The sequence below is a fragment of the Dermacentor variabilis genome, chromosome 9 (genome assembly GCF_050947875.1).
Source record: "Dermacentor variabilis isolate Ectoservices chromosome 9, ASM5094787v1, whole genome shotgun sequence".
In the NCBI taxonomy this organism is placed as follows: domain Eukaryota; kingdom Metazoa; phylum Arthropoda; class Arachnida; order Ixodida; family Ixodidae; genus Dermacentor; species Dermacentor variabilis.
Genome location: NC_134576.1, coordinates 98,766,354 through 98,788,838, shown reverse-complemented (window position 1 = coordinate 98,788,838; position 22,485 = coordinate 98,766,354). Strand labels below are relative to the sequence as shown.

Here is a 22,485-nt window from a genome sequence, read left to right as displayed (position 1 = left end):
GGATCTGCGTATTTTTTGTTGTTGTTGTTCACTCGCTTACCCAAAAATGAGAGAACCAATAAATTATTTGTTGAGGGTTTGCATCCCCCAGCAGCAACTGGGCTGCCAGATACACCGGAGCGGAGGACACGATATTATGCTTACCACAAGTGAGTCATTAACACGCCCCTAAATCACAGCACACTAATGCTTTAACATTCCAGTTTCACTGGAATGCTGTGGTGAGACCGGGACTCACCAGTACATAATAAGCCAGACCGGCGGATTATGATATGACATGATAGAGATGTGTTTTGAATAAGATAACGAAGGTAAAAATGAAACAAGGAATGAGCGCACGCATGAACTAACGAATGTATGCACCAACGAACGAATTCACGAACAAATGAATGAATGAATGAATGAATGAATGAATGAATGAATGAATGAATGAATGAATGAATGAATGAATGAATGAATGAATGAATGAATGAACACAATTTCTTTGTTCAACTCTGAGGCGTGCACCTACCGTAAGAGAACGAACTCGAGGGCGAACTGTCCCACGTAGTCCAGCGGCCGGTACGAGACATTGGAACCGATGCGACGTGCCTTGGACGGGTGGAGCAGGGCGCGCAGAAGGAGGTCGCGGTCCCGAAACGAGTACGCCGACAGCTTCTCGTCCACCAGCCGCTGGGGGAAGCGGAGCGATGACTTGGCAGCCGCGTCCAGACCTGCGCGGACGCCACAGGCAAGACCCGGACATCCATTTGAAGTTACAGTGCAATCGTGAGGGCATTGACAGAATTCGAAAATGTGATTGCTATGACTACGAGCAGTAAAAACAGTGCTAAACAACAGGAAGAGCAGAGGGACACGGACAACAGCGCTGAATAACAACCAAAGTGTCTTTATTCTTTCAGTCACCATAATCATGAACCAATCAGCCCAAATGCGCACTCTTCTGCTATGAATAGTTATCATTCTATCTGCATTAACCCACATCGCTGCTTAGTTTTTTGATCTGCCTATCAGAGTAGTTACACATGATACTTCATGGTGTCGAGGGAAAACAAATTCGAACACGCATACGGTAAATTGTTTCAGGCCCTAGAGCGGACTCTGGGCAAGCGTTATACAGCGAACATTTCAATAGAGAAGGTAGTCGATCAGGGGGGTGCATCTCTTACAAGCGAAACGCTTTTTGCATTCGGTCCGGGACTCCGCATTTAATTAATTGCTTATTTAGAAAACCTCATACGATGTTCCGCGTGCTGGTGGTGGTAGTAGTTACACAAACTCGAAAGCTTCTAATACCTGAAAACGAAAACATCTGCAGCCTACCTTGCAGGCGGTAACGCGACACTGATTTTCACAAAAACGAAATTAATTAATCAAATTCTGGAGTTTTACGTGCCAAAACCAGGATGATGGTTATGAGGCACGTCATAGTGGGGGACTCTGCATTTCGACCACCTGGGCTTCTTTGACATGCACCCAACGCACCGCACACGGGCGTTTATGAATCTAGCTCCCAACGAAATGCGGTCGGCGCGGCCGAGATTTGATCCCGCGACCTCGTGCTTAGCAGCGCGACGCCAAAGCCCCTAAGCAGCGATGGGCGATTCCCACACACGAATTAAATGCCTTATTTATAATATAGGGAACACTGAAAAAAGAAAACAAAACAAACAATAAAAACAACGCATGAAGAAACGACGGAATAAAAACAAGCAAATGAAGGAACAAAAGTAAAAGAAAGCGCGAACGATGCCCATTCAATTTGACACCTAAAGGACAAACTACATGTACGCGTGCCGGCGCGCGAGAGCGCGCGCCCACGCGCCTTGAAGATTTGCCGCGCCTCCCAAGGAATGGCGGTCTGAAGCTGCACGACGCGCGCCAGCGCGCGCCCACTTGGCTCGCTATTTTCGCCTTGGCAGACATCGTTTCATATTTTTGTGAGCTAGCCAGATCACCGACATTTGTCTGGAGAAGGTATATTTGCTCGTGCCGCGCTTCGACGCGTACGATCTGTCGTACACCATTTGCGCATGCGTGAGGCGCACACGCGCGAGCTCTCTCGCGCCGGCACGCGTCCGTGTAGTTCGGCTTTAAATGGTGGCAAATCCCGTCCCTCGTTATGGCCACTACAAGGAGGGGATCTCCTCTGCGAGTGATGCGTGCGAGGGATTGGGTACTTGCACTTTCGTCAGCCACGCAGAGCCACCAAAATTGGGTCAAATTAAAACACGGCGTTCATTTCAGTTACTTTTAATGGATTCAGTGCAACAGGCTGTTATTTACGAAACGAAACATCCGCATTTGGCAGGCCACAATATAGCAAACTGCAGTCTACGCAGTTTACTCAATTACCTTCAACACCTGTTCAGTCTGCCTTGAACTTAATACAACAGTGGGGACATGCAACGATGCGAAAAACCGCAAGATGTTATCGCTGATATGCGCTTGCGTTACGGCGCGCACGCGTGTGTGCGTGTGCACAAGCACTCAAACGCACCCTTCCCGTATGCACTCAAACCCATTTTTATACTTCTGTAAATTCCCTTCTCAGGATCAGGGTCCCCTGTGAGAAATTGAGCTAGATAAATGTACTCCTGCACATAGGCTCACTAGCAATTCTCAATTCTTGTTCCCTTGCCAGTCTATTAAACATTAGCTTTGTCATCTGCATATTGATCTTCAACCCTACTCTTACGGCTTCTCGGTTCAGGTCCTCAAACATTTGTTGCGGTTCCTTCCCAGTGCTTGCGAACAAGACCATGCCATTTGCAAATCGAATGTTGTAGATATATTGGCCGTTCCTCCTCCCTTCCACGCCTTCCCAGTTGTTTACCAGTAGCTTGAATGCTTCTTCTAAACGCAGTCAGGAATATTGGAGAGATTGTGTCTCCTTGACTGGTCCCTCTTTTGATAGGTAATTTCCGACTTTTTGTGTGGAGAAGCAAGGTAGCTCTGGAATATTTGCATATATTTCCCAATATATTCACGTTCGCCTCGTGTACTCCTTGATCACGTGAAGTCTCTATGACTGCTGGTATCTCTACTGAAATAAATGCCTTTTCGTAATTTATTAAAGCCATATAGAGATTTTGATTGGACTGAGCAGATTTCTCAATTACTTGATTGCTGACATGGACGTGATCATTTATAGAATATCCCTTTCTAAAGCCAGCCCGTTTTCTTGGCTGACTGAAGTCAACTGTCGCCCTGAAACTTTAGATAATTATCATGGTGAAGACTTTATACAACGCTGAAGACAAGCCAATGGGCGTATAATTCTTCAATTCTTTATTGCCTCCCTTCTAGTGGATTAGTGAAACGTTGGCGTTCTTCTAGCTCTCTGACGTAGTAGTTCTGCGGAAACCCGCGAGGTGGAGAGAAGTAATGAATAAAGGGAAAATCAGACATCCACCCGTTCGTAGCAATTGCTACAAAGGAAACCCATACGGGTTCCTCGAAAGAAAAGCCTCTTAGTTGAAGAAAAATTCGTTTTTGTCCGGGACTCGAACCCGGGACCACCGCCTTTCCGGGGCAGCCGCTCTACCATCTGAGCTAACCAGGCGGCTAGCAGATGGTAGGGCGAAGTCGAATTTGGATGACGAATTTTTCTTCAACTAAGAGGCTTTTCTTTCGAGGAACCCGTATGGGTTTCCTTTGTAGCAATTGCTACGAACGGGTGGATGTCTGATTTTCCCTTTATTCATTACTTCTCTCCACCTTGCGGGTTTCCGCAGAACTACTACGTCAAACTCTTGCCTTTGCTTCGTGTTGTCGACAAATTCGACTTCGCCCTGCCACCTGCTAGCCGCCTGGTTAGCTCAGATGGTAGAGCGGCTGCCCCGGAAAGGCGGTGGTCCCGGGTTCAAATCCCGGACCAGGACGAATTTTTCTTCAACTAAGAGGCTTTTCTTTCGAGGAACCCGTATGGGTTTCCTTTGTAGCAATTGCTACGAACGGGTGGATGTCTGATTTTCCCTTTATTCTAGCTCTCTGGTACACTTGAAGTCGTGAACCATCGCATATAAAAGGCCGCAAGCTTCCTAACCAAGATATCACTTCTATCCTTGATTAAATCAACTTTTATTTAATCTTTTACTTTCGTTTGAGGAGCTGCATCAGGAGTAGGATGAAAGACTGGCTATAGTGCCACAAAAGCATTATTGTAAAATTTGACCTCATTCACCGCGTTCTCACTTTTTTTTTAAAGTGTGCTGAAAACGTATTAAACTAAAAGGCGCATGTTATTGGCGGATAGCTCAAAAGTTGCTGCTCTGCAGCTCTTGCTAGTCAAAATTTAAACAAGTGTTTGCGGAAAACTCGGAAAGTTGGCCAGAGTGATTGTCGCTGCTGTGATAGACAACAGGTACCCATTCGCATGTATAATTCGGCTCCTGCAGCGCTTGCATGGTAGCAACTCTACGCGATATACAGAAGTAAACTTTATTTCAGACAAGGGACACGAAACGAATCGGAGCGCCAATATGGCTTGTATCTCAAAAGTTACTTGAAGCACTACCGTAAGTATGAAGTGTACAGAGGCAATGCGCAGTGTTATACAAGCCCGGATGTAGCTCTCGGATTAGTGGCCGAATTAGTGAGATTTATTATGACTTGGTGCATGATACGTGAGTGAGTGAGTGAGTGAGTGAGTGAGTGAATAAACTTTATTGTAGGTCCGGCGAGGACGCGAACTCGTCGCGCACCCGGCTAGTCCCACGTCGGGACCGGCAGGTCTAGTCCACCGGCCCGGTCGCGGGCACGCTGGACGGCATGATACGTTACATCGATACATAACATGTCAGGTCATTCGGGCATGCACGTCTTGTAACGCTAATTAATAAAGCGCAACATAGTTGCAACATATAACATCACAAACACATGGTAAGAAAATAGAAAAAAATAACTGCACACAGAGAAAGAAAAAAGAAACATTGCATTACCTATTATGAAATGAGTCCTTATAGAACCAATACGATGATAGAAAAAGCACCAGGATTGGTTCCTGAGTGCCTTTATGAATAATTGGACTGTTTCAAATTCTGCAACATAAACGTTTGTCGTTATTATTGAGATATGTTGCTTGTTTTTACGCTGCTGGGACTACGGAGGCGGCGCAGAGCCTTACACGCGGTTTGACTTCGAGTTACATAGGGCACCACATCATTAGCACTGGTGATGCGTGGGCAATGCGGAACGGCACCAGAGGCATAATTGCTCACTGCATCATTCATGTATTAACGCAATAGCGTTAAGGGTCCCGTGCAGCAGAAAATTCGGCGTTGGCGTCCAGCGTCCGACGACTGCCGTTTCGGGAATAATCATTCCGAACCACGCATAGCCAATCACGCAAGCCCTCCGTGTAGCGCAAAAAAAAAAAAAAATTGCTCAGCTAAATTTCTCAAAGTAAAATACGTCAGAAAAATCGTAAAGTACGACTTACTCACAGCCTACAGACATAACAGCGTCGAATTGTAATTTGAATATACTGGAAAACATATTTCTGTTACGCGGAGACTCAAACACAAACCCCTTTTCACGTGATCGCGTTTTCCAGCTGAGCGGCGCGGCCCACCCTGGTTCCTTGCACGATATCAAAAAAAAAAAAAAAAAGAACCATAAAGTTCGCCTTCATGCATAGCTTTCGCCGCCAGTGTTTCCCGGTAAACATTACGGTTACATAAGCTGCAGTTGCTGGGAAGCATGAGAAGGCACTCAGGGTTCTTTGAATGCTGTAGCGTTCCATTCTTGAAGGTGAAGCTTAAGCGTCCTCCAAATTTTTACTCCTCTAGCTCTAGTGTGGTGCGCGATTACCATGGCGAGAAAGCGCCATAAGTGGCCATTTCAACCGACGCTGATTGGCTGCGGCCGCTCGTCTCCTCCTCGCTCGCACAACTCCATCCAATCAGCAGCGGCCGAAATGGACCGTCCACTAGGTGGACTCTTACAGAATACCTCCCTGGCTCCGCCACCGGGCCGATGGAGTGAGCGTTGATGGTGCGTTCACTGGGCTTCGTCGTTCTGGCAGCGAAACGCATTCCACATTTTTGGGGAAAATGAACTCTGCATCTCCGTGCGCGGCGCCTGCGGCGTCGATGGCGCGACAGCACGACAACATCATCGTAAATAAATAAAAGGTGAGGCGTGCAGACAGGACACAAGAGAAGTAGACAACACGAACGCCGACTATCAACTGATAGTCGGCGTTCATGTTGTCCACTTCTCTTCTCTTGCGTCCTATCTGCACGCCTCACTTTATTTTTTGCATAATGAATCTTTACCAACTAGCTCAGCTTTCTGTCGTTCCAACATCAGCGGCAACGGCGCCGTACAAATGCTATGACAATAAACAAAAATCCTCCATGGATGTGCGCCAATCTCGCGACTGAGACGTCAAAATGAGCAAAGCTGTGTAACCGATTTCTGACGTAAAGCCTTCTTGCTGGCTCACGGCCTCTATCGAACGCGGTCGTGGCTTGTTTGTTTCAATGGGAAGTTCACTGAATATTTAACGTGTTTACAGCCTACGTACTCTGAAGTCTTTCCGAGGTTTCATCAGTGTTATACATAATAACACAATCACATATAGCATTATAAAATCACATAACTATCCAGCATAAACTTCTAAAATTCGTTCTTTTTGCCAATAGACTGCACAATATGCTTGCATATGCAACGTTCTATAATTGTGCAGAAATTATAGAACTCGTAGCAAATAATATTTGTCTTTTTGGATGCGTTAGCATTAGGAATGTCAACGTGGAACAGAGTGCATGTGTGTATGGAAGCCGGACACGTGGTGTATGTATGTATGTATGTATGTATGTATGTATCTATGTATGTATGTATGCATGTATGTATGTATGCATGTATGTATGTATGCATGTATGTATGTATGCATGTATGTATGTATGCATGTATGTATGCATGCATGTATGTATGTATGCATGTATGTATGCATGTATGCATGTGTGTGTGTGTGTATGTATGCATGTATGCATGTATGTATGCATGCATGTATGTATGTATGCATGTATGTATGCATGTATGCATGTGTGTGTGTGTGTATGTATGCATGTGTGTGTGTGTGTATGTATGCATGTATGTATGTATGTATGTATGTATGTGTGTGTGTGTGTGTGTGTGTATGTATGTATGTATGTATGTATGTATGTATGTATGTATGTATGTATGTATGTATGTATGTATGTATGTATGTATGTATGTATGTATGTATGTATGTATGTATGTATGTATGTATGTATGTATGTATGTATGTATGTATGTATGGGCGTGTGTGTGTGCGTGTAACTGCGATAGCGTACGTGCCAAAGAAATTAGGGGCAGTGGACTGGACGCTTGGCTTTACAATACTCTGTGCCGGAGAAGAACTACTTTCCCTGTTTATTGCATGCAGTGATAAGTTAACGCACCCAGCAAGTACGGACCGTGTTTGCATGCTAGCCCTACTGTTCGTGCTTCGTCCCTGGCACGAGCGTAGGTTAGTACGAAACGAGGACTCTGCCTTAACAGCCGGAGGCGGTAAAAGGAAAAAAGAAGTAACGCAGAGACTCCCACGGGAGTTGGTAAGCATGCGCAAGCATCGTGCCACTTGCTCGTCTCTCCGCTGCCTGGTGTCATTATGAATGTTATGAAACTTGATCCGACCAGTGCAATCGACAGCGCTGGGGCGACATGAACTGCTGCGGACGGCGGCGCAAGGTGAATCGATGATGCAAGCAAACCACTACAGGCGGCAGCACCAAGTGCACGGGTGACGTTCCGATCATTCTAGGTCGTTATCACTCTTCAGCGCCTCATCTACCCAGGTCGAACCGTTATGAACCATGACCAAGCGTACTCCAACGGCGACTGCGTATGGCGTGCGGACCCTATCTTGAAAGCGATCTGCGATGGGGGAAGAGAGCGCGGCGAGTGCTGATAGCTTCGTGAGCGTTGTGTAGAGAAAGTGACAGTCAGCGGATGTAGTGTTCCTGCATATGCTCCTTATACAGGGGACGTAAATACAATGGGTGGCGTCATCATAACTAGCCCAATTGTTAAACGACGTCATTAACTTCGATGTCTCACGACGTCACAATAGCGTCGATATTGTCAGGGGCAGGTAAGCGGAAGTAAACGGAAGAGAATAAAATCAGTGGGTTCGCTGGCCACTTCACCACTTCAACGCCTTGCATCGTGAATTCGGTCACTGGATGTTGTTATGTACATGGGTGCGAATTTATAGCCTTGTTCGTGCCTACAAAGCGTTATATAATAACATTGTTCATATTTGCATCTAGTAACATAACGTCTACCGACTTCGCCGATACGAGTTGTTCAGGAGTATAGCGCGAGGATTTCAATTTATGTCGTATTTCGGTGGTTCGCATCGTGAGGAAACTCGGCGATCGCATTCGCGAGGGAATACATACCAACTAGGGCAGGTCTATATTATTCTATTACATATTATATTCTCCCCGTTGAGGAAATCCTGGATTGAGAAGTCGCTATCGCTGGAAGTAACACGAGATGGATGGCGAGCGGGACGCAAGACAATGCCAAACACAGTTCTTGAAATAGAAAGCCAGCCGAGATGAGATGAGCGAGCGCGGTATTCTTCCCAATATGGACGAAAATACGAACGAAACCTAGATTGTTCAAAGTCAGCCTTAAAGCAGTTTCTAAATCATGTCGTCTATATGGTGAGACGCGTTTGAAATATCGCAAGATCATGCAAAACGTTTCCGATAATGTATTTATTATTGGTCTCTCTTCGTCCTCATACATCACTGTATTTCGAAGAAAGGTCACCACCGCTTGCAATCGCTCCTACAGCAGACGCTCTTCGTTAGTGAATATCGTTCCCTTTTCAGGGTTCTCCATGGTAACTTATGGAGTTGAATATACACAAGACGGAGGCGACTTGGTTCAGCGTGCGTGAAAAGTCGTGCGTGAAAAATGAAATCAGCCGTTAATATAGGCAAATATTCTGTACCTCAATAGTAATTTTGTTGCCCCCAAAAACGCTGAAACATAAGCCCTAACGCGCACCCGCATAACGACAGTATTAATAAAATTCCCACAGGTCCGTAGTGCGGCAAGAAAAAGGAAAAAAAAAAGGACAGCAGACTTCAGCGATTCGCACGGCCTCCGAACTCATTTACTGCGACAGCAGCATTCTGAGACAGAGAAGACCAGCATGTTTGCTTGTTTATTTTCCTTTACAAGTGACTCGTACCAACTATGGGGCGTTGGCCAAGAATCGGGTGAGTTAGAAAAATAATTCGAGTACAAAAACGAAACACCAATGAGAAATTTTGAAAAAATATAAAGAATAATGAAGTCAGATAAAGATTTCGGAATTTAGCAAGGGAATAGTCCTGATTGAATTATAAGTCTGACAACAGCTACACCAATATTACTATGCCAATGTCTGTTTGTTTTGGTTTCCTGCTTTGTCAAATAATGGCGTACGTGGACCTGGAAGAGACCCCAGTGGCTAGGGCGGTTTTTAGTGGGGAAGGAGGGGGGGGGTGTATAAAAACCTGTAAATTAAAGCAACAACAAAAAGCTAATAGTAATTATAAAATCTTTCTTATCATTTTCTTTATTCATACATGGCCCGCAGCACCGTTAAGATGTTGCTGCGGGGAGAAAATCGCTCCCACCCATATTTGAATTCGAAATTTGAATTTGAGAGGTAATTAGAACTTGTGCCAGTACAGATATAAGTAAACATCTGCCAAGATATACAAAATCTGAAACGCTTCTTAACAGAAAGGGTAATGTGGAATGATACGTTCTGGCCCTTTCTTCTTTGTAACGTACGCAGCCTGCTTTCTGTACGAGATAGTAATGCACGCCGTGAAAATTGAAATACGTACACAGACAGACTTTAGCATTCCAGGACTTCCCTTCTCTAAGGAGGCTGTATTTATTTATTCAGAATGCATGGCTTTATAAGATTCTTTCATTCGCAACTGTTTAGCTAAATGCTTACGATAGTTCTTTTTATTAATGTGAACTGGAAGGAGATGTTGGCACCATTATTTCCGCTGCCGGCTATTGATTTTTTGCAGGGTAAGCAAAACAAAAGCGCAAAAAAAATGATATGCACCGGCGGCAGTCAAATAGTACTCAGATTTGCAGAGTTCTACCTACATCAGAAAGTAAAACTGACGCTAAGAAACATACGCCATTCCGTAAACGAACGAATGTGAACAAAAGAGTCTGAAAACACTTCCGTAAGGTCAGTTCATATCTACAAAAGAGATATAAGAACATATAACAACACTAGGGGTGAGCTACACATCTCCCTCCCGTTTCGCAATGGCTCAACATTTTAAAATTTAAATACCTGTGTTTAGAATATTATTGGTACATCTGGGTTATTTTTGTTTGCTTTATGCGAAACACCCGCATTTCTTTGTTTACGTCGTGCAGTAGGATAACGCCCGAGCATGTGCATGCTTGACGTGACTCTAGCGTAGAATTTCAGTTGCCCTTGCAAATATGAAGTCTCCTTACACCATTTTCTAGCATTCAGTTTTGGTGTAAATAAATATTGAGGCCGCAAGTGCGGAGGCAGTTGCTCTGTCAAAGGCTTCATGCATTTAAGGCACGACGACTCGCTTTGACTGCCCCGCCTAAAGCACTGAAATAGACTAAGCCCCGAACCTTACAACTCATATCATAAGTGAAATGACACAATGCACTTACAAGATTCGAGCTTTTTCATTTTAGCTGCACATTTGCAGTACTACTTAAGTAGGGCACTTGGATTCTGTGAGTACTGCTAGCTGCTGTGCAGTACTGCATGGGATTGTGGCTGTGACGACATGGCTGGCAATGGCGTTGCCAGTACTTTCGAGTTGTTTTGAGCCAACAACCTCCTTCTCGGAGCATAATCTATTGGTGTGTGGGTGTAATGCGTAAAGCTTGTCATCATCGCTGTCATGTACGCCTCTTTGTGCTACTGAACGTTGTTTTACGAGCATTACAACGACGAATTGTTGGCAAACACACCACCATTTGTTTTGCGAAGGACGATTCTTTTTTCATGCTATCCACATAATGTAATCAGTTTTCAGTACAGTAGTGCTCGTTATGGCCTCCGAAATACGTGCACAGATGTCACCGTTCTCAAAGTCTGTGGAAAGCGCAAAACCTTGCCCTAATTGTCCAAATCCGTTGTTTGGCGATAGCGCTGTTTTGTTTCATTGCCTCAACGACGTTATCCTATTTTGGGATGTCCTCCAACGGATCCAAAAGGAAGACGTTGAAATCAACCCTCATACTGAGCAATATCTGCTGCCGTTTTCGGAGATAATGTACCTTTGGAACTGCTTTTTATCATGGAAATGCACCGTTTGTGGAAAGAGAGCATGATGGACCGCTGCGCCGAACCGAATTGTGCCTACAGGGGTGCATTTCGTTCAGATGGGTGTGCGCCTAAAACATGTTTATGATGAATGTGACATTCAACCGGACGGGTACTCCATTCTGGCGAAGTACTTATCCTTACCGCCCTTCTAAAACGGAACCAGCCTTTTCACATAAAGTATCAACAGTGCCTCTTCTATGCGTGACTGTCATTCTTACCGCCAGTCAATGACACAACTGCTGAATGTTTTATTGGGTTACACGTTACCGTAATAAATACCATGAAAAAAGAAAGGCGACAGCTTTGTTATGGCGCGCTTGTCTCCCAAATGCGCATTGCTTCACTTCTTGGGTTCAAATCCCAGTGGAAATGGTTGTGGAGATGTTTTTATAGTTTCTACACGCTGTCGCAGTGACGATGCCGGGGATGACGGGGTTGCATGGCGACGGCAAGAAAAAAAAATATTAGCTGCGTCGTCGGTGAGCACAAGAGTCGTTGTCAGTGTAACGCAATGGACGGGATGGACGAACAAGGCAAATCCAAGGTTCCAGCTCTTAACTGTTGTCGCAATGAAAAAGAAGAATTGTGAACAATGTGTAACGCTCACCAAATGGTGCAGATGTCGCCGGGGACGTTGAAGGCTCTTCCTGCGCAGAGAAAAGCAACAATTTATCTACACACTGCGACGCACTTTCAGGGAATCACTGCGCCTCCCGCTTGGGGTTCTTGTCGAGGCACTTAAGTTCACAAGGCGAGTCGGAGACTAACATGCCCTTCTACCGTCATCCACTTTATTTGTAACGCACAAGCGACTGCGTGGCAATGTAGGGCATAGGTAACAAATAAATAGCCGATAAGTAGTACAGAGGAAGTAGAGACGTAGCAAAGACGTAGTACTAGGTTATTGCAGAGGTATCACAGAGACGACGTGTTCTTTTGCCGCCAGAGATGGGAGAGGGGCACGACAGAGGCGAAAGGGGAAACGCCTAGGTGCCCTATTCTGAAAGCTGTCATTGTGCTATACAACGCTTCATAAAAAACGGTTGCTGAAAAATCGCGACAATATATTTAGTAAATGCGGCTGGCTAATGACAGAGAGAGTTGGGAGTAAAAGCCTTGCCAAGCCAACTGCAGCATGGGCGAGGCGACGCAATGCAAGGAGCAAGAATCAAGAATTTTGCCTGTAGTGCGCTGCAGTAAGAAAAAAAAAAAAAAGTCTGGACGAACGGAAAATGAGCAATGCAGGAGGGCGGAGCGCGATTTTTTTAATGGGCAAACCGGGCTTACAGAATGCGGCCAATGCAATTAATACTATTTTTTTTCGCATAAGACTAGTTATTGTATTTCGTTTTATTAATTCAGTTAGAACAAGCGCACTGGATATCCTTGGTCTTTTCATCGTTCCTCATATTCTAGTACATTTGTTTCTGGTCACACTGAACAAGTGTGATCCTGTCACGTGAGTGAAAAATTAGGTTTCCGAGAAATCGTGTCGTGGCATAAAGGCAGAGCTATGCATAAACAGAAGCCATAACGGCGCGTTCCCTAGCGTGTATTGTGTATTCGGTCTGTAAACAAAAACGCGCGGGATCACACCTGTCTCATACACAAGAAGTATCTGTATCATTGCATCACTGTATCGTATATGTGGGGCGTGGTATGTGCTTTCGGGCGCAACCGCAGAGAGCAGGCGCCGTTTCGAGAATTTGTAATGCGTTTCGATAAGGTCCGGATGGCGGGGGAGGGGAGAGGGGGGGCAGACAGCATAGTTTATGCTAAACACACACACACACACACACACACACACACACGCACGCACGCACGCACGCACGCACGCACACACGCACACGCACACACACACACACACACACACACACACACACACACACACACGCACGCGCACGCGCACGCGCACGCGCACACGCACACGCACACACACACACGAGAAAAACGCGAATTCTTGAAGAAGACGTATTTGCTGGCATTTAAATGGATCAACGCTTTGTCCTGCGTGGCGCGTAACGCCAGGTTAGCGTGAAATGAGAAAGCCAGCGGCATGAAGAACGGTGCCGTTGCTATAGTAGCGACTCCGCAAACTGTCGCCTGCGCAGGACGCACGCGCAATGAGTCTCATCATGCTATGCGCATGCGTTTCTGATGAGCACCAATTTTGCGCAAACTGAGTGCTGTGGAAAGCGTTTGGAGTAAAGCGAGAGAGAAAGAGAGAAACAGAAGAAAGACAGGGAGGTTAACCACTCTGCTCGCTGAGTAATGTTTTGGTAAGGCCTGTGGCGTCGTTGACGACCCACAGGCCCTTAAGGCCCTTCTCATCGCTTCTCACAGGCCCTTAAGGCCCTTCTCATCGCTTCTCACAGGCCTTTAAGGCCCTTCTCATCGCCTTCGTGCCTTGCGGCCACTGTACGAGAGAGTGTAGGATGCCTAGGCGGGAGAAGTAGCGGTCAGGGACGACAGATTCGGTTATTTCGCTGTTTTTTACTCCCAAAGCTTTGTCCCAGTCACATTTATTCTGGGCCTCATTTGCACCAGTGCACAAGTAGGAAGCAAGTATTTGACCACGTACCCTTTGTCTTCGCTGTGGCAGCGTCCAGCCAGGCCTCGTAAAACCTACAATCTTCAGTGAGCTCGGAGTGAGGGATGACACCGATGACCTGCGACCACAGTCAATCAATCAATGGAAAAAGTTTATTGCGGTTCACTGTCGCTTTGAAGGAAAGGAAAATCGCGGATTATTTTTCACGAACAATGTGGCCACGCTACAAACCACAGGGCAGGTAACTAGACCATCAAACAAACATTCTCTATACAGGATTTGGAATTCGCGGGTGCTTGTCGATGTGCATGCATGTTTGTGTGTTTGGAAGGGTGAGGTTGCAGTTTGATATGTCATGCCTCATTATGTGTAGTTGGATGACGCGTTGAATTGCTGTTTTTTGACAGCAGCGACCGCTAAAACCGTAATATAAATTAAAATAGCTGAAAATGTGCCTGAGATACATTCCTGGAATATGCACTCGGCTGCCAGAGGACACGTGATATATATTTCACCTGTGTGCTCATTAGCTAAACCGTAATTTCGTGGTGTTGGTTATATCACGGTACATTGGGACCACAGAAGGCATTATAAAAAAAAGGTAGACTGTAAGCTTTTGTTCTCGAAGGCAATCAAAACGACTGGCGTGTAATTACATCACGAGGTTCAATAACGGTGTAGGGACGTTGTTCTCACCAGCAGCAAGTTTTTTAAAATTAGTTTTGGCTGGCGACATTGATGAACAAAGTAAGTTTACTGGCGGCATTTCAATTTTAGGATTCGTACAGCCTCGTTTGTGACCCGCGACAATTGCCACCCAAGCACTCGTTATCAGTTCGGTAATATTTAGTTTTCTCTGACAAGCCGTATCAGCGAAGGGGGTGGGGATGCACTAATTACATAAACCGAGAAAGCGAGTTGAGGGGGAGGGGTTGTCAGACAACTTCATCGATCGCGATCAAGCCCGATCCGGATCGAATTTCTCGGTCGCGATTACCTCCTTTGCACAAAACGCGCGAGAGAACCAATCGCAGTCGAGAATTTCGATCCGGATCGGTCCCGATCGCGATCAGAAGTGTACGCGCGACACCGGTATTAGAGAAGTGGGCGCGCGGATAACTGCGTGCCACAACTGCAATGCGTAAACAACACGGCCTCCAGCCACACTGCGGGGCCTATACGCACCCAACGACGTCCGCGTCGAGCGCCGCGCCGGTAAAAAGGGAGTCCACGTCATCGGCCACGATCAGCGCCAGCTCGTCGAGCGTCAGCGAGTGGCTCTGCAGAGCGCGAGCCAGAGCAGCGCCGGTGGTGAGCGTGACGTTCTTCCTCGACAGCGAATGGCGGGTCAGGGAGTCCAGCGCTCGGCCAACCAGGAGCGACCGGTAGGCACTCTTGAAGTAGTCCTCGTACTCCTGCGCCGTGGACCCTGAGCACGGCAAGTTGTACGGTGCGTGCAGGGTCAATTCCCGTCACCGTATATAACTCTCAATCTCGTCTGGCTGTAAGTTCCATGAAGCGAGTGGGAGGACGTTGGCAAAAATGTTCCACTTACTGAGCGAAAGCTATGTGTAACGACTGCCCTAAAGTGTCGCCTCTGTTTTCAACCGTTACTCGTATGTCGCTCTTCGTTTCGTGTCACATAAGTAAGTAAGCGAAACATTTGAATTTCGTTGAAAATCGGTTTCTCTCAGTGGAACTTATTTAGAACGAGAATATGAGTTCATGTAGGTCGCAAGATTAGCTAAAGTATAAGTGAACTAATTAACCACAGTGTAGGACTGAAACTTTGGCGTTTTTTGACTGTACATTCGCTGTCATACTTAACCCAAGCACGCCTTAATCACCTTTCTTGCTTGTCATGCGGAGGGGGCTGAAGCTTTCGTCCCAGAATGTGCTAGCTTGAAACGTTCTCCTTCCCAAGCATTGGATGTTTGCTGAGAGGTTGGGTAAACTCTGCAAATTTTTCGCTAAACAGATTGATGACATGAATGTGAACCAATGTTGAATATTCCTTGTATTAACGCAATTAGCATTCTTATCAATATTCCATGTACTTTCGTGGGTCTCTCTATCCACCTGTCTGTCTATCTACGCTCAGATATACTCATTTTCCTGGCAGCTTGGTTCACCTGGTAGTCCATGATTTAATTGGTCTAGCATCGGGCTGCTGTCTTGAGGCAACCAAGTAAGAAGCCAACCATTCGGTCAGCCTGGGTCATTAAACGTTTGCCGCTATTCAACGAACACATTCACGCCCCCTCGTGTCACTGGAGATCCCAGACGCGAACACTCCTTTTTAGTTGAGACGAGTGACGGCACACTTATGAAGATGGCATTGTGCTTCTTTCATAGAAAATCTTCGAGTACTGCTCTCTAGCGATTCGAGTTCTCAATAGGGCGTCAAGTATCAACAATTAATTTCTCGTATCTGCGACACCTTGGCCCAGATGTCATCATAAAAATTGTTATGTCCTGCATTTGCCGGTAAGTTTAGAAGCAAGAAATGAACGACACTCGTTAACGCGGCTGTCGAAATTGATGACGTCACGGCGAGCTGTAGTTCGACAACGTCAGCGCCGCGCCTCCCGGCGTCCTTGGTTCTTGATTTTGCCGGCTTAGCGAATCTCATTTCGAAGTCACAGCGGCCAGCTTTGCTGCTGCAGAAACGTAACTTACTAGTATAGCTTAACCTAATCTCCCTCCCTTTGCCGTTTCCCTATTTTCTCCTGTCTGGTAGGGAGCGTGAAACGCCGAGCCACTCTATCTGCACGTGTCGTTCGATAGCTGCCGCCTAGCCATTTCCTTACTTTCTCCTTGCTGCGCACAACCATTTCGTAACGACGCGAAGGTATTCAGCCGCGCATACCTCGAACAAGAGCCGCGTTCATTGCGAAACACCGTCGGGACGCTGCTACAAGCGCGAATAGCATTGTCTAGCAGCAGGATCTTCGCTAGTCCGTTTGCGCGAGCAAATATTGAAATGCTGGCAACGACTATACCCACGAGCCGTCGGGCTAGCGTTTTGTATCGCGCTCGCACTGCCCCCCGTCGCAAGGTTCTCAACGGCAGCTGTAATGCGTGGGCGCTTGTTCTATATGCAGTCGAGGAACGCCACTGTTCGTCGCGCGGCCCGATGAAGCGGCATGTAGCAGTGAATCGAGGGGAGTAGGAGTAAGTTCCGAAAGCCTGACGATGTTCTGCTGCCACGTGAGCAGCTTCTGTGCCATGACGTCATGACACAGGCGCACCTCCTGGGAAACCATACTGAAGCTCGTTCGTATAGAAAAGCTAAGATGGTACACTATTTGCAGCGGTTTCGAGACTCCACAATATTTTTTATACTGTTTAGAGGTCGGGCCCCAGAAGCCTTGCGTGCACTCCTAACCAAGTTCCACATAGCTTCCGATTGTAAGTGCAAATTCTATGGAAATATTTTCCACTTAATGGAACGGCGTTCCACACAAAATCACAAAATAAAGGAAGCGGTTATTCGTATGTTCGAATATTTACTTTTCTAAATTCACATGAGAATAAATATGTAGAACTATGCTCCAGTGAAATGGCCACTGCTACCTGTGGCTTTTGCAAAGGGTTACTCCTTCCTTATTGGAATGTCAGACACACCTATCTTGTGACTCATGCAACTATGAAGAGACGATCGAATACGCGACGAGTTTTTGTTATCGTTATGACATTGAACGCGACGTTCTTCGGAGCGTGTGAAACCTATCAGATAGCAGCCCATTTTCAGAGACAGAGGTCGAAATGCGGCCGCCGCGACCGGGATTTGATCCCGGACCTCGTGCTTAGCAGCGCAACAGCATAGCCTCTAAGCCACCACGGCTAGTCTTAAGAAGAAGAAGAAACAGAGTTGGGAAGTAAATGTAACGCGTAGGGCAGATAACCGACGGTCTACGGCTGCCACAGATTGGGTGCCAAGAGAAGAGAAGCCTTGTCGAGGGCGCAGATAGTTAGGTGGTGTGATGAAATTACGAAATTTACAGGCTGGCGGTGGCAGCTGGCACAAGACAGGGGCAACTGCAGACCTCTTAGAGAGATCTCTGCCCTGCGCTGGACATAAAATAGGCTGATGATAATGACAAGGTTCCTCTAGCAACCAGGTCTGGTTAATATTTTAATATCATAGCGCAAAACAGAACGTGACTTTTGTAAAACGGTGCACGAAAAGATTCATGGTTAGTAGTCACGAAGTAGTTTGCGCGCTAATTGATATCTTATAAGAGCAAGCACCAGCCAGTCCTAATACGCCAAACCTACTTTTAGTGGAAGTGATTGGCGAATGACACAGCGCCGTTACTATTGAGAATCTTCGTGGATATGATGAGAGAATTTCCGCACGGTATCCTGCAGAACCTCGTGTTTCCGGTATCTGATGGCATCAATTGTGTGTGTATTTTTTTTCTTTCAATCCTTTCTGGCAATAACAACAAAGCACTCCCCATTTTTACACGTATCTCATTACTCTCGGGATGAATAATAACAACATTGTAAATAACGGTCCACTGCGTGTGGCCAACATTGCTTACGCAGCTGGCAGTAAACACAGTAAGATAAATGCGAATTCTTTTCAGTTTCAAGAGCCCGCTTTGTGTGTGGTAAGCGAATAATTCCACGTGCAGGCGCAATCCAGGTGAAACACCACACCACCGGAAGTGACGCAAGCAGCTAGTTTTCAGACATCACACATTGCATTAGCATGATGTCTCTTGCTGCGTTTAATGCAACGTATGGCGCCGGCTTTTTTTTTTTTTTATGCCTACCAGTTGCTGTGAAATGTTCCCTACTTCTGTAATGCCTGTCATTCATCTCGCAAAGCGTCGATGTTTCTTTTTATATACTCCCGTATTTTTTATGTAAAAGCACCTGGTTCGTGTTGCTTACGGCTATTTGCACTACCTGTATTTTGCTTTGGTTCCCTTACACCAGTTTGCTATGGATCTCGACTTGCCTCGATCTATCTAGCGATGTGAATGCATTTTTCACACATTTTTCACTGTACACTGTACTCAACAAGTACATAAAGTAAATTCATTTACATTCTTTTTTAATGGCACATTCAAAGTAAAGAAAGAAAGTAAGGGAATAGCTACGACCCGAGGATCCTTTCTGCCCGTTTGTGACGTAAACGTCAGGGTTGGCTCGTGAAAACAAGATAAAATCTCTCTTCGCTGCGCAACATCTCTCGCTATCGCCCGCGATATTCACCAACTTGCGTGCAGCGCATGGTTGCGGCACCCTCTTAACAATAATTGATTACGTTTTACGAGTTGATAAGGCTACCCTTTGGCTGTGCGAGAGAAACACCCTAAGGAAAAGCTCAGATTAATTTAGACCACCTGGGGTTCTTGGGCGAGCAAATTTGCGAGCGCGTTTCTTCTACGAGTTTCTTTTTTTTTTTAATCTTTTTCTTTGCACGGCCACCTCACTTTACCTTCTACACAGCAGGCATTATGCTATAGACACTGCGTTGGCGTTGCGGGGTACAAAACAAAGAAACGACGAGAAGAAAGAAAGGCAAAGCAAATAAATAAAACACTTAAATAGAGAAGAAGCAGACACACAAAATAAATAATAAAGATCTTGAAGGAGAGAAAACAAACGATACAGAAAAGGAAGAAAATACGGAAATAAAGAAGGACGCGCAAATGAACAAATGAAGCAAGGTGCGCGAGCAAAGTGGAAATGAAGGCAGACGGATAGAACCGAGTTCGAGCATATTGAAAGAAGCAAGAGAGAAGCGCACGAGAAGAGAGATAAAACAGCTCCGTCGGCGTTAAATATGCACTTCTCTCTAGCGCGCTGCCCCAGCACGCGCAATACATCAGCATCAGAGAAGGAAGCCGGCAGTTAATTCACGCCCCCAAAGGAAGAAGGAAGAGAGAAGAAAAGGAAAAGAAAAATGAACAGAGGAGAAAAAAAACACGCAACGCGCGAAGATGCATCGCTGCTCGCGAACGCGAATGATGCAACATTGAGAGGAAGGTAGACCCGCTGCCGCTGCCGGTGGTGCAGCGGTTGGCGTACGCACTGTCGGCGACGAGAACGACGATGCCTCTGGGGACCGAGCCGGACGGCGGCCGGTGAAGGGCCTGTCGAATCAGCGACGCCGTCCGCGCCATCCTCATCTCGCCCGTAGCCAGTTGCTGGAGGTCGGCGATCCCCGCGCCGTCCGATCGGCTGGGCACCGGCTGTGCGAGTAAAGCGCGAGCGTGAACGGCATCGAAAAGACACATCGAAGGAGAGAAAAAAACAAAAAGAGTTAATTTCATCCGTGTTAGTAAATTACGCTGGTAGAATACCGGGAAAAAAAAAAAAGAAAGCCTGTCGTAGTATGAGAATACGCTTGGTAAGCTAGAAATTAAGGCCGATAAAGAGAGGCAGGTGGCGACACCGCCTCGAAGTTCCCGCTCCAACTCGCTGTGGCGTCGCAGATTTTCCCGGCTACGAGTTTAATCTTTATCGGCAAGTATAGACTACATATTATATACATATAGCCTATGTTCACAGATATGTGTAGACTACACGTAGACTCAAGGAGTACAGGAGGCATACGTGAATACCTTGGGAAATATCTACAAGGACTCCACAGCTACCTTGTTTCTCCACAAGGAAAACTAGAAAATTACCTACCAAGAAAGCGGTCAGGAAAGTAGACGCAATCTCTCCAATGATATTCAACGCATACTTGAAAGAAGCGTTCAAGCTGTTAGACGGGGGAGGCTTAGGAGTGAGGATCAACTGCGAATATCTCAACAATCTTCGGTTTGCAGATGGCATCGTCCTCCTGTTCAGCAACAAACGATTGGGAATCTTAACGGAGAAAGTGCAAGGGTGGGGTTGAGTATTAAAATGCATAAGAGAAAGGCAACGTTCAAGGCCTTAGCAAGAGCACAATAATTCATAATCGCTAGTCAGCCTTTAGAGTATGTAAAGGAGTACGTTTATCTAGGTCAATTACTCACTTACTCTAGGTCAATTACTCAAGGAGATTTACTGAAAAATAAAAAGGGGTTGGAGTACATGGCTCCTGACTGGATGCTTACCATTATCATTGAAAAGAATGGCGTACAATCAATGCATTCTAACGGTGCTGAAATATGGGGCAGAAACTTGGAGACTGACAAAGAAGCTTGAGAACAAGTTAAAGGGACACTAAAGCGAAACAACAAATCAGTTTAGACTAATGAAGCATTGCTTGAGAACCCTGCAGGCAGTCATTTCAAAGAAATAGTTTGATTATTAGATGAGAAAATGAAGGTCCAAGTGTCAGTATTTGAATTTCGCGCCGCCACCCCAGCGCCGGTACGTCAGCGTGACGTCAGGGATTCCAAAGTATGTTTCCGCATTTGGGTCGCGTTGGCTGAATAAAGGTTCTCGAAACTTGCCACGTTTAATATTTGGTTCCTTTAGAACACGATGTAGTCAATCTGTACCGCTATATTAATTAGTAGGCCCCAGAAGATGCCATCAAAATCCAAGGCGTCACAGCCCGCAGGTGCGGGAACTTAAGTAGGCGTCGCCACCCGTATTTCGTTCTTGCGTTTTTTTTCTGGCTTACGAAACGTGTTATCGGTGTAAGAGTGGTGTTTTTGGTGTTGTAGAACGGTAATTTACTGATGAAGAAGAAATCATTTTTCACTTTAGTGTCCCTTTAAGGACCGCGCAGAAAGCCACGGAACGAAAAATGTCAGGCGTAATGTAAAGAGACAGGAAGAGATCATTGTGAATCAGAGGGCAAATGGGCATAGCCGATGTTCAATTCGGTATTGACAAAAAAAAAAAATCGAGCTAGGCACGCCATGTAATGCCTGGGGCAGATGACCGGTGGAGCAATGGAGTCACAGAATGGGTGCCAAAGGAAGGGAAGCACAGTCGAGGACCGCAGAAAATTAGGTTGGGTGATGAAATTTGCAGGGGCAAGTTGGAATCGACAAGCGCAAGACAGGGGTGGTTGGACATCGCTGGGAGAGACCTTCGTCCTGCAGTGGACATAAAAAAAATAGGAGGACGCTAAAGCTTGGACTTTAATAGTGGAACGTGATAGCGTTCAATGATCCCTGACTGCTTCCCACGCTTCCCCGAAACTGCAGCCTACGTAACCGCAACGTTTACCGGGAAACGCTGGCAGCGAACGCTAGGCGCGAAGGCGAGCTTTCTGGTAGAAACGCGGCCTCGTGCGTGGGCCGATCCAGGAAATTGTGCAGAGCCGCGCCAAATCTCAAATGGCAGCTGGAAAAGGGGTCTGTGTTGGAGTTTCTGCGCAACGGAATTGTGTGTTCTCGTACACGAATTTTCTGACGCACTTTACTTTGATAAATCCATTTAGTTCAGTAACGTCTATAGTTCACTGCACACTATCATCATCATCCGCGCTCGGTCCTTTCCGTTTTCCCTTTTTCTTATCTATAGTAGCTGGCCAGAGAAAAAGTTCCTGCGGCCGATTTCTCTGCCTTTCTTACGTTAAAATGATTCTCTCTTTGTCAAACAAGATTTGTGTTTTTTTTTTCTGTACAGTTCACTGTAA

At 46.0% G+C, this 22,485-nt stretch overlaps 1 protein-coding gene across 1 annotated transcript in view; it reads right to left on the bottom strand.

Moving 5' to 3' along the window:
- The window catches only part of LOC142557172 (uncharacterized), a 77,842-nt gene that overhangs the window by 13,757 nt on the left and 41,600 nt on the right, over window positions 1–22,485 (bottom strand). The window contains exons 3-7 of the mRNA XM_075668838.1: window positions 19,990–20,149; window positions 15,123–15,366; window positions 13,968–14,055; window positions 11,994–12,033; window positions 512–713 (exon numbers count right to left, since the gene is read on the bottom strand). Of these exons, the coding sequence (XP_075524953.1) occupies window positions 512–713; window positions 11,994–12,033; window positions 13,968–14,055; window positions 15,123–15,366; window positions 19,990–20,149 (734 nt within the window). The remainder of the gene's footprint in view (window positions 1–511; window positions 714–11,993; window positions 12,034–13,967; window positions 14,056–15,122; window positions 15,367–19,989; window positions 20,150–22,485) is intronic.